The sequence below is a fragment of the Nannobrachium achirus genome (genome assembly GCF_963921795.1).
Source record: "Nannobrachium achirus genome assembly, chromosome: 7".
Classification (NCBI taxonomy): Eukaryota; Metazoa; Chordata; class Actinopteri; order Myctophiformes; family Myctophidae; genus Nannobrachium; species Nannobrachium achirus.
In genome coordinates, this window is record NC_137816.1 from 31,803,280 (window position 1) to 31,820,650 (window position 17,371).

At 41.9% G+C, this 17,371-nt stretch overlaps 1 protein-coding gene across 1 annotated transcript in view; it reads right to left on the reverse strand.

Annotated features, from left to right (window-relative positions):
- unc13c (unc-13 homolog C (C. elegans)) overlaps positions 1–17,371 on the reverse strand; it is a gene marked incomplete at both ends in the record, with an annotated part of 262,328 nt that overhangs the window by 189,198 nt on the left and 55,759 nt on the right. The window contains one exon of the mRNA XM_080729663.1: positions 237–378. Within this exon, the coding sequence (XP_080585789.1) occupies positions 237–378 (142 nt within the window). The remainder of the gene's footprint in view (positions 1–236; positions 379–17,371) is intronic.

Consider the following 17,371-nt stretch of genomic DNA (forward strand, 5'->3'; position numbering starts at 1 on the left):
TTCAGGATTCAAATTCAAAAGTAGCAGATCTACAAGCCCTAGCTGCTACAATTGATACTTTTGTGTGACGCTGTAGTATGATCAATCAGGTAGGGCATTCATTTACAAAAAAAACACAAAAAGATGTTTCAACATTATTATTCAAATGTTAGTGTTTAACCGACTATTTGAGGGCCCACTTGAACACCCTTGCGGCCCCACAGGTTGTGAAAGGCTGTTCAGCACAGTATACTCACAAGAGGAACTTCTCGTCCCACACTGGGTTGAGGTTTCCGAAGATGGTCTTGGTTCTGCGCTTGGTCTTGCCCACCTGGACTGTGACGTACGGATCACTGGAGCCTGTTTTATCTTTGGCCTGCAATCCCTGGGCACACATGACTGGAGGGTGGAGGAGGGGGATGGGTGGAGGGGGTGGAGCGAGAGAAAAAGAGAGCATTGCCGGTTAAAAATACAAGTGCATTATGTCCTCCAAGAGATTGACTTGACTGAAAGTGCATTTCTATGAAACTTGTTAATACCTCTCAGTAAAACCCAGCATCACATAATCCACTTGAGCCCTATTTTATATCCGGCATACGATCTTATCGGCACAGTGAAGATTGCTGATCTACAAGCTCACAGTGTGTCGCGTTGCATGTAGATCGTCTGTATTGCTATTTTCTGAAATGCTTGAAAAAGATTTATCTATACCTATAATAATGACACGTACACAACGGGGGCATCAGGTTGAAGCAAGTGGTCACTGGTCAGCTATGAGTGTGTAACTACAGAGAGAGAGAGAGAGAGAGAGAGAGAGAGAGAGAGAGAGAGAGAGAGAGAGAGAGAGAGAGAGAGAGAGAGCTCCTCCCGATTCGAGGGTAAGATGAGATAAAGTGACCATGGGCTGAGTATCTTTTCAATAGCCCAGTTCGCAAATAACGCCATCTTGGATATCGCGCAATGCATTCTAGGTATGAGCAAAGGTCTCTGGGATTGTTTAGGTCCATGCGCACCCAACTCTAGGGGGCGCATCTCAGAGACGCTATTGGGTTTGATGATAGTCTTGGAGGATGACGGACGCAGATGACCAATTTAGTAATTTAATTGTTCCTCAGGTAAGACGCTATTTATTAGACCGTGATATTGTTGTGTCAAATGCATTAAAGAAGGATTTAGTTGCCCATTGCCGAGCAGCATGTCTTTCAAATCTCCAACCAAAACAATATGCTACAAAAATAGAGGACCAGAGGTCCAAACACATTTTAGATGGGGGCATAATTTGACTTCCCGATCCTGATACCCACCGAAACGGCTGGGAAGACAGCTCATCATGCTATCCACAGTTGTTACAAAGTGCTATAGAATTGTAGTTTTACAAAAGTAAGTCTAATAGTCCGTTATTGTCTCTCCAGGTTGGCAGAGGGAGTGTAGCGCCCAGGATTACATTTAACATTTTATATTAAATCGTGGTATATTTTTTTTAACAAACAAACAAACAAACAAACAAACAAACAAATAGGCTAAATAATAAGTCTATTAATAAGAATCATATCAAGTTTGCTGCAATAAACAGGCATAGTAGGCTACACATAGGCCTAGCCTACTGTATGCCATTGAGTGTTAAAATGTTTATTGGCCCTTAATTATAAAGACCACAGCCACTGTGGCCGCCTAGACAAAATGCTTCTAATAGGCTATTTTATAATTTAAAGTTGCTGTATGTAGTTTCCTGCTGAAATAAGCAGGAAAAAGGCAATTGCTTTTTCTTTTTTTTTCTTTCTTTTTTTTTTAAAATATTCAGGCGGCTAACAATGCTCCCTAAAACATCGTGGCGCTTCTAGGAGCCACAGTCTGCCTCCAAAACTATTATTTTATCTTAAAAAGCTCTGTCACTAGCAGCCCATTGGTGCATGAACCAGCCGACCGGGGCTAAAAGGATTGACAGACAGGTCTAACCAATCCGAACAAGATCAGAGTTGTCCCCCTGATTGGTTAAAACCAGGTGGGCCGCTATCTGTCTATCGACCAATGACGGAACTTCTCACAGATAAAAATAATAGTTTTGGAGGCAGATTGTGGGCCCAGGAAGTTTCACAGAGACAACATTTATTTAGGAAGCACGGTTAGCCATCTGAATATAATACAATAAAAAAAAATAAAAAAAATAAGCAATTGCATAATTCCTGCTTATGTCAGCAGAAAAATCCATATAGCAACTTTAAGACATTATTATTTGGATAAAGTAGAACAACCATTAAAACCTATAATCATTTAAAGTTTGTATCGTGATCTGACACTGTCACTGGTTCCTGGCAGCTTGCTGCTGCTGCTCACATCGTAGTAAAATATATAACAAAAAAATTTATATAGAGCTACGGGCGCACAACACGTCGCAACGCACCAGGTTATGCTTGTATGTCTGCCATTTGATATGCATAAAGACTGTCGTACGGCCGGCGCAGGCTCGAAGCACATTTTCTCCAGTTTATCAGCGCTGTATAGGCCTACAGGACTTCTTGGTTCGCTCGGAGTCGGGGGTTTAGCTTTACTGTTGGGTGCAGAACCAGGAGTGATCAGAAATAAGCCGGACCCAGTTGACGATAATAAAACAGGGATCCAAACAAACAATGGGTCGTGGAATCACTTGGATACGAGCAAGCACAGTGACTGTCTGATCGCAAGCAAGTGCCAAGTGGTGAAAGTTGGTGACACGATGCAGGCAAGTTGCTTGCACCATCATGGCATAAAACAAAACAAAACATTTTTGCATATCAAGGTTGAATGAGATGTAAGAGCCCAAATCATATATTAATTGGTAGGCTACTGTACGACCGCATCGCACAAGCCAAAAGTAGTTTGGACCGCTGGTCCTCTATTTCTGCAGCAATTGTTTTTATAGCTTTAGGTTTTATTTAAAAGACATGCTGCACGGCAACGGGCAACTAAATCCTTCTTTAATGATGCATTTGACACAACAATATCACGGTCTAATAAATACGTCTTAGCTGAGGAACAATTAAATGACAAAATTAGTAATCTGCGTCCGTCATCCTCCAAGACTATCATCAAACCCAATAGCGTCTCTGAGATGTGCCCCCTAGAGTTGGGTGTGCATGGACCTAAACAATCCCAGAGACCTTTGCACATACGCAGAATGCATTGTGCGATATCCAAGATGGCGCTATTTGCGTACTGGGTTATGCAAAGTATACATTGAAGTAATTCAAACTTTTCTGCAATGGCAATACTCTTGTACAAAAGCACATCCCCCATCACCGCCCCCGGGCTTTTCATAATCGCAAACAATCCCAGAACAATAATTGCCAAAGGTTTACTTCAGATGCAGCTGTGTATTGCCTGTGGACGGCACACACCGCCCAAGAGAGTAGAAGAAAGTGAGAGACTGAGTGAGTGAGTGAGTGAGTGAGTGAGTGAGTGAGTGAGTGAGTGAGTGAGAGAGAGAGAGAGAGAGTGAGAGAGAGATATATAATTCAATCACACCAGGAAATCTATTTTTGCAGGTTTCCCCATGTAAAACAAACAAACAATCAAAATCACATACTTCAGCATTAACTTGGGTGGTGGAAGTGGGAGAAGGGTATACATGAACAACGCCAGCGGTAGTGTTACAGTGCTGTTCAACAGAGGGCGCTGTGCTTAAATCAAGCACTGAGCCATCTCCCATGCCATTAAGCAACCGCAGCCGCAGAACAAAATGCCATTATATAAGAGTTGTAAGTCTAGACGAGACGTGACATACAGTATCTGCATGTGCATGTGCCAGCACACACCCTGAGCCCGTGATAAATCACTTAACACACTGCAGCAAGCGCACATTATACAATGTACACATAACGCCCCTACACTCAGAAACAGAGATAAACAACACACACGCACACGCACACACACACACACACACACACACACACACACACACACACACACACACACACACACACACACACACACACACACACACACAAAAATTCTAAATCTGAAATTCAACACAGTGAGACACACTGATGGAGAGACAGTAGTATTTCAGTGAACCATAAAGGGGAAGAAGGACAGTGGAGGCATTAAATATGTATAAGTGACAGGCTAAATAATTCAGAGGACATAATATATCCCCCAGCCACACAGGGTTGCTACAAATGAGGAGCTACGCTGTGCACTGCTGGCCCAGGGCACGTTCAAAATCAAATGCCTTCCATCCACAAGACAGAGCGATGAAAGAGCCAGACATATGGAAAGGTGGAGACAGACATGCAGTCAAGAGAATGGGATTTCCACCCACATATATATCGTTGCTGTCGGGCAGAAATACTCTTACTCCAAATTCTAACTTTTCGTGGGGTTTTTTGTTGTTGTTGTTGTAAATTAATGGCCTACTTGATCATGCCGCAGCGGCACACAAAAGCATCAACACTTTGGTACTTTTGAATTTGAATCCTTAAAAGGGACGTATGAGGTTTCCACCCAATACATACACGTAAACAAACTATTAAAATGATTCAATTAAATTAATCATTTTGTATTTCCTTTGATATGTCCGTTCTGTCACAAGCAATGATGTTTGCTGTGGGTAATGTTGTTGTGTCATTATGTGACCAGTGCTTGGGCATGAGCACGTATTTGCAGCACATGTACAGTAGCTACTGTACCTACAGCCTGTTAACTGCTTATTTGCCAACATGTCATTATATATGTAGATATACTCTACATTCTACATTTAATGTAGGTTTTTAAAAGCATTGTGGGTTTTAAATATAGCCGACGGCAATGTGACTGAGGTATTATTTATGCGTGTTTTGTAAAGTGGGCACACTTTTGTTATTGTTGCCCTGAGGGGCAGACTGCCTCGTTGAATCTGTGCTTCGTTATTAGTAACTAGCGGGCACTGTGCGTGCGTGTGTTATAATAGCCTGTGTCATAATAGCCTGCACTTGGGCCCACTGCAACTAAGCATCAACACTGCCCATAAGGGTCCATTTGGTTCATTTTGTGCATCTTGGAGACACATATCTATAGAGAAATGTGTGCTAAAAACAGGGTCCGTTTGGTACACTAGTATGCTCTATGCTCTCTGTGGGGTAGAGTTCTGCTATTTTAGAAATACATTTTGAAAGAGTTCAGAACATTCTGTGGAAACATTGCGTGACATTTTTGAAAATGTTCGCCTTTGACCAAAATAGGGTGCCAGGGTTAAAGTGGCCAGCACTGTGGATTATGAAAGAGCACTGCTCTGTCTCAGGCTCTGTCTAGCAAAGCAGGGAAAACCACTCAGCCAAATGACAACGAGCCTATGAGAGGATAGCGTTGCTGTCGGGCAGAAACATTGCATCTCCATATTCTATTACTTGTGCCAGCAGAGTGCACAAGTACTGCGTTCGGCTGCATATGTAGGTAGGTAAGTATGCAGGTAGGTATTGTAGGTAGGTAGGTAGGTAGGTAGGTAGGTATAGGTAGGTAGGTAGGTAGGTATGCAGGTACAGTAGGTAGATAGGAATCAGTAGCGGAACAAGTGAACACCGGGCTGGTAAGCGAGCCACAATGATCGCGCCCTGTCTTGGCTGTTTGGCCAGTGATGTATATCGGACCAGTTCCTCATATGGATATGAAGTCCTGTTAGATATGGGTATCAGGGATCTCCATATGGGCATAGAGTGGTTCCCATGACATCACAACATACAATCCCTTTTATGCCCATACATGGAGATCCCTGTCTGAACCAGCCACACCACTGTGATGTCACCTGTTTATGTGTTTATGCCCATATATGGAGATCCCTGCTCTGAGTATCTGACATCACTGTTATGTCACCTGTGATGTCACAGTGATGTGTCAGGGGAACCACAGTGTCAGGCGTTATCCCTGCTCTGAGTATCTGACATCACTGTTATGTCACCTGTGATGTCACCTGTGATGTGTCAGTGTGGTCAGTGTCAGGCGTTACACGTATACATACGGACAAGCTGTGCCGGTTCTGACAGTAAACTGCGACCTATGGTCGCAATAAGCTCACAGCGCTGTGAGCTTTTAGAAATAGCATCTATGATCTGCTATTTTTTGCTATATTTTAATTTAAATGCTGAAAAGTAGCAGGAAATGAAGCCTCATTTAAATTAAGTTTTAATAAATAACAGTAGGCCTACACCTGAGCACACAATTTAAAGGGTACGGTAAGTTTCCACCCGACCGAGACAATAGACAGGTTGTCAAAGTGGGTTCCAGGGTTCTACAATAGGCTATTATGCATAGCCGACATATTGGAGAGAAGTTGGGTCTCTTCTCACTTCCTTCAAAGGTGTTACCAATGATACTAATGAAGGCTCTGTTCCATTTTATGTAGCACAGTGGTACTCAAACCTAAGCTAACTCTGAGAGTGTACAAATAGAACCAAATGGACCCTTACGGGTCCATTTGGTTCCATTTGTACACTCTCAGAGTTACACACGTTTTAAAAGGGTCATTTAGAACCAGGAACGTCCAAGTCTAAGGAACCATGAGGGTCCCTGGACCACACTTACCGGTGTAGCAGAGGCTTTCCAGTGAGCCAACATGCACAATATCAGCACCCTGACTCTGTTTGACCGGAATGGAACAGAGCCTTCATTAGTATTATTGGTAACACCTTTGAAGGAAGTGAGAAGAGACACAACTTATCTCAAAAATGGCTGCTGTGCATATATAGCCTATTTGAGTTTACACCTGAAGAAGGCAGATGTAGGCCAAAACATTGTCTTTTATTCCGCTGACTTTAATAAGTTCATTTGGGGAGCATCTAGACTGTGTGAACCTTCTCTTCTTTTCTACTATTCTAAATGGACCCTTACAGGTCTGCAACAATGAGAGTCATGGGGGTTGTTGAAATGAAATGGTTTGAGCACCATTAGGGGATAGAGAAATGGATGGACATCAGATGAAGTCAATACAATGGAAATGAGTGAAAGAGATGGAGTTTTTCTCATCTCCAGTAGAGCGAAGTGGGGGGAGACTGGCTGAGAAACACTGGCAGGTAAATGGAGACGGCGATTGGCAGACATATCAGAATTAGCTGATTACTGAACTTGTGGGGCTCGTATATCATAGCCGGTGAGAAATATTATTTAACACCAAAGGCTCTCAATTATTCACATTTCAGCTGACACAGAATATCTAACGGTCACAGCGAGCGAGAGAGAGAGGGAGAGAGAGAGAGTGAGAGAGAGAGAGAGGGAGAGGGAGAGAGGGAGAGAGAAAGAGAAAGTGCTTCCCAAATCAATGGCAGTTGGTGTTTATCAAAATGGATAATAAATAAATAATGACTTGATGAATACATTTTAAAATGGACAAGTTCGATACCAAGCCCTGAAAGGCAGATTAAAGCCGCCCATGTTTTTTCCTCACCTCTTTCTCTCTCGCTCCCTCTCTGTCTTTCTAATTCCCTTCGACCCTCTCTCTCTCTCTCTCTCTCTCTCTCTCTCTCTAGTGTATTGACATTGGCAGAAATGCAAGCTGGGCAATAAGTCAGAGACGCAGGGGTGTCACACCAAATTCTGGGCACTGGGTACTTTAACTATTGAAAAATAGCAGATATACAAGCTCACAGATTGTAGATTCTTTGCTATTTCAAATCTTTGCTATACAAGGTTTTTTGAAAAAACTATGTTTCTATGTCAGTGGTGCGCAAACCTTTTCATGTGATGGACCCCCAAAATTATATGTATTTGGCCACGGACCCCCATCTCAAAATATTTACTTCCAGGGACTCCCCAGAAGAAAAATTTGAGTTACAAAAAAAAAAAACATATATTCAAAGATTTGCACACATTTTCACAACTTTTCAAAAATAGCAGATCTACAATCTTGCAGCGCACCGCTGTGAGCTTGTATATCTGCTATTTTTCAGTAGCTAAAGTATAAAATAATTAAGGCCCCTCCACCTTGGGCCATGGTAACTCAGTCCCCCCCCCCCCCCCCCCCCTTGTGACGCCCCTGCAGAGACGAGCTTGAGCCCGGCAGGTTACCATGGAGATGGATGGGAGTGAGGAACAAGGGGGTCTAGCAGGACTGTGCAACACAACGCACCCCCAGGCAGAGGTGCACCACAATGTAGAAATACTTTACACTCAACTTACAAGTACAACTCCTGTATTAAACATTTCACTTGAGCAAAAGTACAAAAGCATTGGCATCAAAATAAGTGGCACCTATAGTGGCAAAAGTGAAAGTACAGGTAGTCATTTTGCTGAATATTTTGCTTCAAAACGTGTCAAATGCTTTCGAAAACAGTAGATATACAAGCTCACAACAAGTCTAAAATATGGCTTTAATTGCTTAATAATAATCTACAAAGTAACTAAAGCAGTCAAATAAATGTCATGGAGCACAGCTTTTGCCTCTGACATGTGGAGTAGAATTATGAAGAAATGGAAATCCTCCAGTAAAGTATCTTCTAAATCTTCTCTTCTGGGGGTCCCTGGCACAATATATTTTCAGATGGTGGTCTGTGGCCAAATACATATCAATGTGGGGGTCCACCGCACAAAAAAACGTTTGAGAACCACTGGCCTACTACTTGAGTACTTAGTACTTTGTACTTAGTTACCTCCCACCACTGTCTAGCAGTGTCTAGCAGGGTTGTGCAGATGTTTCAGGGCAAAGGGGCCATGGATGGAGGCTGTGTTCGTAGAAGGCACACCCCCCGGGGGCTCAGGTTAGAAAGCTATAGAGTGGGGGAGGGTGGGACCCTTGGGGCTTTGACCTTTTCCAAGGCTGGAGAGAATTACAGTATAGCCTACTGTACCAGCCAAAGATATGACCTTTAAGTCATATTACTAGTATTATTAGTATGAGTAGGCTGCTACTCATACTAATCATACTAACACACAGTAAGATATAACATTAAATATGAATGGAATCCCCGAGTCAATAATTATGAAACGAGGCTGGGATTTTGTGTTCCTGCATCATCTTTAACAGTTTGAAAAAAGCATATATATATATATATATATATATATATATATATATATATATATATATATATATATACTTACTTACTTACTTTAAATATACTTTCATTGAAAAAATTGTTTTCATTGATATACACAATCAATTGATCATTAAAATAAACATGCTCTGAAAGTGCACATGGCCCAACCATCTGACCCTTTTACACCCGCCCAGCCATTATTGTAAAAAAAAAACGAAATAAACCAATAATAATCCTGATTTGATTAAGGCCACGGGAGGGTAAGAGGTTGTTTTATTTTTGGTCAGTTGGCAACCAATCAACTGGCTGGCCCTATGTCATTCATGGCTGGCGGTCACGACTCATTGCTCCCACTGTCCATGTCCCACTGAGCCTCTGCTGTGTGTCTTCTGTTTCCCTTTGTGAACAGGTTCCTCACACCAAAACCTGGGAGTCATCGGCCACTGTGACGCAAAGGGTGCACATGCACATCCATTTCTAAAACAATACGGTGGGTCAAAGAGTCTCATTATACTGTAGGACAGACAGACGTTGGGAATCAAGCAGAAAGCAGTAAATCCAAGAGCAGTGTTGGAAAGTAACTAAGTACAGTAGTTAGTATTTACTCAACTGTACTTGACTTGAGGTACTTTCACTTTTGGAGTAGTGAAGTGAAAAGTAGTGAAGTGAAAAGTAGTGAAGTGAAAAGTAGTGAAGTGAAAAGTATAGAACACTAAACATACTCAAGGTACTGTATGTACAGTGTTCTATACTTTTCATTTCACTACTCCACTACATCTCAGAGGCAAACATTGCTACTTTCTACTCCAGTACAAAAAAAAACCTCCTACAACCTCCCGTTTGATGCAATTTAAACAAAACGCCCAACGAATGCCCTTTCTAAAACAGACTAACACATTCTAATTATGCTCACTTAGGTCAAGCACCAGCCCAACCCATGCTTGTTAATGTGTAACAAAACCCACTCAGTACAAATTTGATTCTGTTAAAAAAAAAAGAGAAAAAAAAGGGAAAAAAGAGGTTGGAGGAATGAATCACTCAATATGGGATAGTGAATCAAGCAAAGTGTGATTTTCCGTTCCCCATATTTCCCAATATGGGAAACCGAATCAAGCTGAATGGAGGGTGTTTTGAGTGATCTTGAGGCAGAGCCCATAAGGAGCTGTCTATATTTTATTATGTACTGTAGTTAAGATGTATAGGACCTAGTTTTACTGCCTTTGTGTGGCTTGTGTAATGTATTTAGAATTTAGTGCCCAGAGGCACCATGGAGGAATCAAACTGCACTCTCCCACAGTAGTGGGCAGGAACCTTTCAGTGGTGGAAAAAAGTGTTCTAATTCTTAGTAAAAGTATCAATATTATCAAACGCAAAATTACTCTGTTTCAAGTTAAAGTCCGGTATTCCAAATTTGCTAAAGTAAAAGTACAAAAGTATTTGCATCAAAATGTACTTAAAGAACCTACTAAGTACTCATTATGCAAAAGGTCCCATTTCACAGCAGATATAAAGCTCAGTAGATCGGTTATTTTCAAATAGCCATAGTTTAAATAGGGTGTAAGAGGTTAATGTATGTTTTGTAATGATAATCCAAATATACTAGCAAGTAACTAGTTAGTAACTAGTAGTAGTAACAAATAACTAAAGTTTACTAATAATTGTAGTGGAGTAAAAGTATAATATTTGCCTCTGAGATGTAGCCTACTGTAATGGAATATAAGTAAAAGTACAGAAAATTGGAAATATCTAAAGAAAGAAAAGAAAATTCTACTTGAGGAAAATGTACAGTTATTTTACACCACTGGAACTTTTACCCCTGTTGCCTCCAGGACGCCCCTGCCAATAAGGACTTCTAAAGCAACACTATGGTTAAAGTTCGCTCAAATTTAAGAGTTAAGCAAGTGTGATGTTGCTGAGTAGCAACCTTTTCACGTTCCTGCTGAAAGACGGCCAGCAACACTTTAATAAGGCTTCCACGAGTCGATTCCTAGTACTCCACACTGATCTCCCTGAGGAATCTCTACAGCCTCCTAATGCTCCTTCACTTATGTCAGTGAGTAGAAACATGGTGAGAAAAGAGCCCGGGCTAGAGGTCTAACTCCCATTGGGGGAACCCGCAGGGCTGTGTGCACTCACGGTACACACAGTTGGTTTTTATTCGTAGGGGTGCAGCTACTGTAAAAGAGGATTAGAGTGAAAGTCAGAAAGGACCGAGTTGACCGCCGACTGATCAACAGCGGGGGTCTCTATAGTGGCAAGGACCCGCAGTGACCCCTGCCTTCAAAAAGGATTCTCTACTATACGTTGTTGTATAACAGTTTCGCGCGAAGATAATGCAAATGTTAGCTTGTAGATCAGACATGTATTTTCAGAAGATTTCTGGATTTATTTTTTTATTTTTTAGACGTGTCACCAATAATGACATGCCAGGTTGAAAGTGGTTAAGGCCCACACCCCTTCTCCTACTCAACTGTATTATGATTGCCTTCAACTGCATCCTACAGCCCTGTTGGCCAATTGTTAACTTGAATCTGAACTCTTCTGGAAGGTCCAACTACAATGAAAACACATACTCACCACACACATACTCACGCACGCATGCCTGCACACGCAGCTTTAGAAATAATGCTGACAGATTTATGTTTGGGCGGAAATAATCTGGTATATTTTAACATGATCATGACTGTTACTCATAATCAGTGGTGTAAAGTAACTAAGTACATTTACTTAAGTACTGTACTTAAATACACTTTTGAGTTATTTCTACTTTACTTGAGTATTTCCAATTTCCAATACTTTTACTCCACTACATCTCGGATCCAAATATTGTACATTTACTCCACTACATTTATTTGAAAACTTTAGTTACTCGTTACTTTTCAGATATAAATTGTAATATTATAAAAGATACATTAATCACTTTAGCCCTATTTTATAACCAGGCTGTTTGAAAATAGATCTACCAGCAATGCGTCGCGATGCAACGCGCTGTGAGCTTGTTGATCGGCTATTTTCGGCTATTTTCAAACATTTTGTACCTTTACTTTTGGTACTTTAAGTACTTTTTGATGCCAATACTTTCATACTTTTATTCAAGAACATTTTGAATTCCCAACTTTTACTTGTAACAGAGTACATCTACATTGCAGTATAGATACTTTTACTTAAGTAAAGAATATGAGTACTTTTTCCACCACTGCACATAATCATATTTAAATGTTCTTTAATTTGCATTGTCCTGGACAAATAAAACAATTAAGTAAAGTCAACAGTCAATTAAACATCTTCATGATCAATACAAAGAAACACAAACCTCAGCATCAACTTTGAACCTCACAGACCGAACGCTGCAGATTTCACCGGTTCAACATAGCATCCTGGCTCGTGTTTCCATCCTGCCCTTTACAAACATGCATTCACTTAATCAACTGGGTCCATACCATTGATTTTTCCCACACACATTACATTGAAAGCATTCCTATTTCACAGTATGATGAGCAAACTATCTATTCAAACAGGCAGGAGGTTGGCTCTATAGCAGAGGTGGACAAACATTTCTTTGCGAGCCTCTGAGTCGATCGCTGGATGATTTGAAAAGAATAGCAGATCTACAAGCTCACAATGTGTTGCGATGTGAACCATTGTAAGCTTGTAGATTGGCTATATTTGAAGATAAGTATACAATAGGGTCCCCTAATTCAGTTTCCCAAATTGGGAAATATGCAGAACTATGTCACTATCTAATATTGAGTGATTCATTGCTTCTAAACATTAAAAAGAATTATAATAATAATCACATTTGTACTGAGTGGGTTGGCTGGGGTTATACGCAAGTGTATATAAAAAAAAAACACTTTGAGCATTATTTGTATACCGGTAGTTAGAAAGGGCAGTTGGTGGGTGGTTTTGCTTAAATTGCATCAAACGGGAGGTTGTAGGAGGAAAACCTTGTTTTCAACTAATTCTCCATTTCCCGACCCTCATAAAAGATTTCTTAGTTTGATAATGCATTTCCCTGTTGTCCTTTTATGCTTCTTGTGCAGTTTCCCACCATAACATTGTCTATTATGGCTGCTTCTGTGACTCAGCTTGGCATCAATATCATAATAGTTGTTTCTATAATATTAAGTCTTTCTTCATTCAGCTTGTGCAAAGATGGGTGTTTTTACTCTTTGCTTTCCCAATGATGTCAGTAAAATATTTAATCAGTCCCCCCTTCCATACTCTGTTGCCTCCAAAAATCTGCATTGTTGTATTTCATTTGTTTTATTTCATTTCATTCATCTATATTATTATGTTACGCACTGGAGGGCATAAGCTCTCCTCACCTATTGCGAGGCGCTTTCGAGATGGTTAGGGAATCAGCGTAGATGGAGGTTATTGCAGTCTGCAGGGCAGTTTTTATGTGAACGATAGCTCACATTAACGCTTAAAAATGAACCGTAAAAGCATGGATTTGTTGATTCACGTTAAATTCAAAGTCCGTTCTTAAGATAAGTGAGCTTTTAGCCTCTGGCTAAACTGCTATGTATTATTTTGTAATATATCGTCTCTGTCGGATGGAAACCTATAGGTCCAAAACTGTTACTTTTCAGGATTCAAATTCAAAAATAGAAAAGAATAGCAGATCTACAAGCTCAAAGCACAAAGTGTCTAGCTTCCCACCACACTTCGAGCTTGCAGATCTGCTACTTTTGACACTTTAGTGTGACGCTGTACTATGATCAAGTACATGTACGAAGAAATAAACACAAAAATATGGAGATAAGAGGTTGCCCAACAGCAACAATATATTTTGAAGTGGGCCAACAGCTTGCTAACCCTGCTCTGTCTGGACCAACTTTTCAAAATTAGGATATCTGAAAACATGAGCAGTCTAGTGGAAATGCCACCTGACATGCCCCGTAGGCTAGGCTAGTGCCTAGAATTCTTTATTCCACCATTCAGCTGGCCATGCGTTGTATCTTCCCTGCGTTGAGTAGGCTATTTAAATGTTTTGATCTTCTACTCCACTACATATCAGAGACAAATATTGTGCTTTTTACTGGCCACTATATTACGCTCTTAAGTTCAAGCTCACAAGCTCACAATAGTACTTTTACTATTTTGATGTCAATCCTTTTACATGTAGGCTTTATACTTTCAACAGGATATATTTATAGTGTGGTATTATTACTTTCACTTGAGTAAAACATCTGAGTACTTCTGCCATTCACTACTGAAAACTTTTAATTATATCCTGGTTCCAGCTGAACTACGGTAGGTATGCCCAGTTACATCTATTTTTTGTCTTCTTCTTAAAGATCCCACCTCCCAAATGTGCAATTTACTTCTGATGCAGCTGTATTTGATCTCTGTTTGCTTGTTTTATTCATTAGTATAAATTTACTAAACCAACAGCAATATAGCTAACATTTACAGAGGCAAAAAATTAGGCCTTCAATAAATTTGCAAAACAGCATGTGTAATAACAGCGTGGCTTTGCTGTGCAATTGAAATGGCTTTCAAACAAATCTATCTGCTTGATCACACTACAGGTGTCACACAAAAGCATCAAAAGTAGCATCCACAAGTGACTCGTTTTGAGCTTATAGATCTGCTTCTTTTTTTTTTACTATAATTTTTATCCCATGATTTTGTAACCCATTTTTCACCCAGTGCCAATTATCTAATGTAATCCTGGGTGCTACATTGCCTCTGCCAACCTGGGGAGAAAATGGACTGACCTCATGCTTTTTATGCAAGAGGAGTCCAAGCCACTTTTATTCACCTGACAGGGGAGAGATTCCCCGGCTGGACGTAACGCGTGGAAGGAACACGTTATTCCAACCAGTTCTTTTCCCCTCCATCAGGCGCCCCGGCTGGCCAGGGGGAGGCAGTATAGAAACCAGAGTTACTGCATGTTTTTTGTAAGGGTACCTACCCTAGGAGACATGGGGAGAACATGCAAACTCCACACAGAAAGGCCCTTTTGCCAACCCTAGGTGGGCTAGGGTACCGTATAGGCACTGATGACGCGGAGGAGAGAACACGTCCCCAGCACCCACAGCGTCCCCAGCAGGAATCGAACCCAGGACCGAACCCAGGACCTTCTAGCTGTGAGGCGACAGCGCTACCGACTGCGCCACCGTGCCCCCCAGATCTGCTACTTTTGATATTTTTTGAATATGTCTTTTTTGGACATATGAGGTTTCCACCTGACAGTGACATTATCTAAGCTAATGTAGGGCAAATCACATGCTCATGATGGCTTTGGCGGGGACGTCCTGGTCCACCATTTTGAACATGGTTCCATGAGCTCTTCTTCTCCTGCTCTGATGACTGAGGAGGGAGGAGCTAGGAGGGATATGTGAGGAGCTGTGAGCGAGGAGGACACATGAGAGCAGCATCTTCCCTGAAGATGTTTCAGCTCAACGCCAGGACGTTAATTACTCCACCCCTACATCTGGCAAATTAAGGCAACAACACAGGGAAATTAGGCTAGGTTTTTTATTTTTTCATCCCCATTTTGTTATGTCATAAATCTCATTAACAGCAGCCTCTTAGCATGTGTCTCATGTCTATTGTACGATAATGCCATATTTATGGGATGTACATGTGTTATAAAAGGTTGTGTTATGACGGTAACAACATTATAAATCACTCCTATGTCTACCACCTCGACTGCTCATTTCAAGAACCAAACTGTCACTGATTAAAACTAGACATTTGCATAATCATTAATTGTTCTACTTATATTTAAGAGAAATAAATGCAGGGTTTCACAGGGAATGACAGTGTGACAGTGGCATGGAGAGGTGGGGGGTTTGCTTAAGCAGTTATGCAGTGTGGGAGGTTGCATAAATTAACAATAAGAAAATACATGAATTAATAAGATGTCTAGAATGGTGTGTGTGTGTGTGTGTGTGTCTGAGTGTGTGTGCGAGTGTGTGTGTGTGTGTGTGTGTGTGTGTGTGTGTGTGTGTGTGTGTGTGTGTGTGTGTGTGTGTGTGTGTGTGTGTGTGTGTGTGTGCGTGCGTGTGTGTGTGTGCACGCGCGTGCATGTGAACAAGTCAGAGTGTGTGTGTGTGTGTGTGTGTGTGTGTGTGTGTGTGTGTGTGTGTGTGTGTGTGTGTGTGTGTGTGTGAGAGAGATAGAGAGAGAGAGAGAGAGAGAGAGAGAGAGAGAGAGAGAGAGAGAGAGAGAGAGAGAGAGAGAGAGAGAATTGATTAAACGGTCGGTTACGCAGTTGGGGTTTGCATAATGTAACAATATGTTTAGGTTTAGATTGTGTAAGTGTGTGTGGGTGCGTGTGCATGTGTCTTTATGTGTGCATGAGAGAGAGAGAGAGAGAGAGAGAGAGGTAAACACAAGTGTCGCTGGGGAATGAAGACAGCCTTCACGTGGCCCTCCCTGCAAGTAGCTAAAGGTCGCAAGGTTGCATGCCTTCAAGCGAAATTAACGTCTTCAACACGTCTACAGACCCCAGCGCTAGCGCTAGCACTCCTCCAGCTCAATGTCGAGGGGCTTACCACGGCCAAGACCACCATCCTTGAGCAATTAGCCAGCAGGAATGATGTAACTGTGATCACCCTGCAGGAGACCCGTGCTAAAAACAGGAACACCCTAAGGGTCCCTGGATATACCCTGGCAGGATATACCACACATAAACACCACGGCATCGCCACATTTGTCCACAATGATGTGTCCTGGTCAGCCTCAGGAAACTCTCCAGAGGGCGCAGAGGTGGAATGGATCGCAACCAAAGTACAAGACATTTATAAACCTCCTCCCAGTCGATTGGTCCCATCATCACTCCCAGATGTCCCAACCCCTGCCGTGTACGCTGGCGACTTCAATAGCCATCATACCGAATGGGGGTACAGCAAGTCCAACGCTGATGGGGACTCCTTGGTAGACTGGGCCTCAACGGTTGATGTGACACTCCTCTATGACCCAAAGGAGCCCTGCACCTTTTACTCTGCCTGCTGGATCAGTTACACTAACCCAGACCTGGCTTTTGCTAAATGGCCCAACAGCCAATCACGCGCCAGTGAGACGCATCCTGGACATGTTCCCCCGGTCACACCATCGACCATCCCTCATCACCATTCCATCTGTGATCCAGCACGTGCAAGGAGGGGATGCCAAGAGATTCCGGAAATCAAACTGGAAGCGTTTTACTCAGCACGTGAACAGGGCAGCTGCTGGACTACCACCAACCTGAACACAGCCTACGAGTCCTACTGCAAGGTGCTTATTACTGCTGCTAAGAAGAACATCCCCCGTGGCATCCGCAAAGCCTATGCCCCCTGCTGGGATGACGAATGTGAAGATCTACTTCGTGCCCATGCAGAAGCTCAAAACACAGAGGAAAGGGACACAGCAGCGGACAAGCTCTTCAGCAGGCTGAATGTTAATCGCAGGCAAAGATGGAC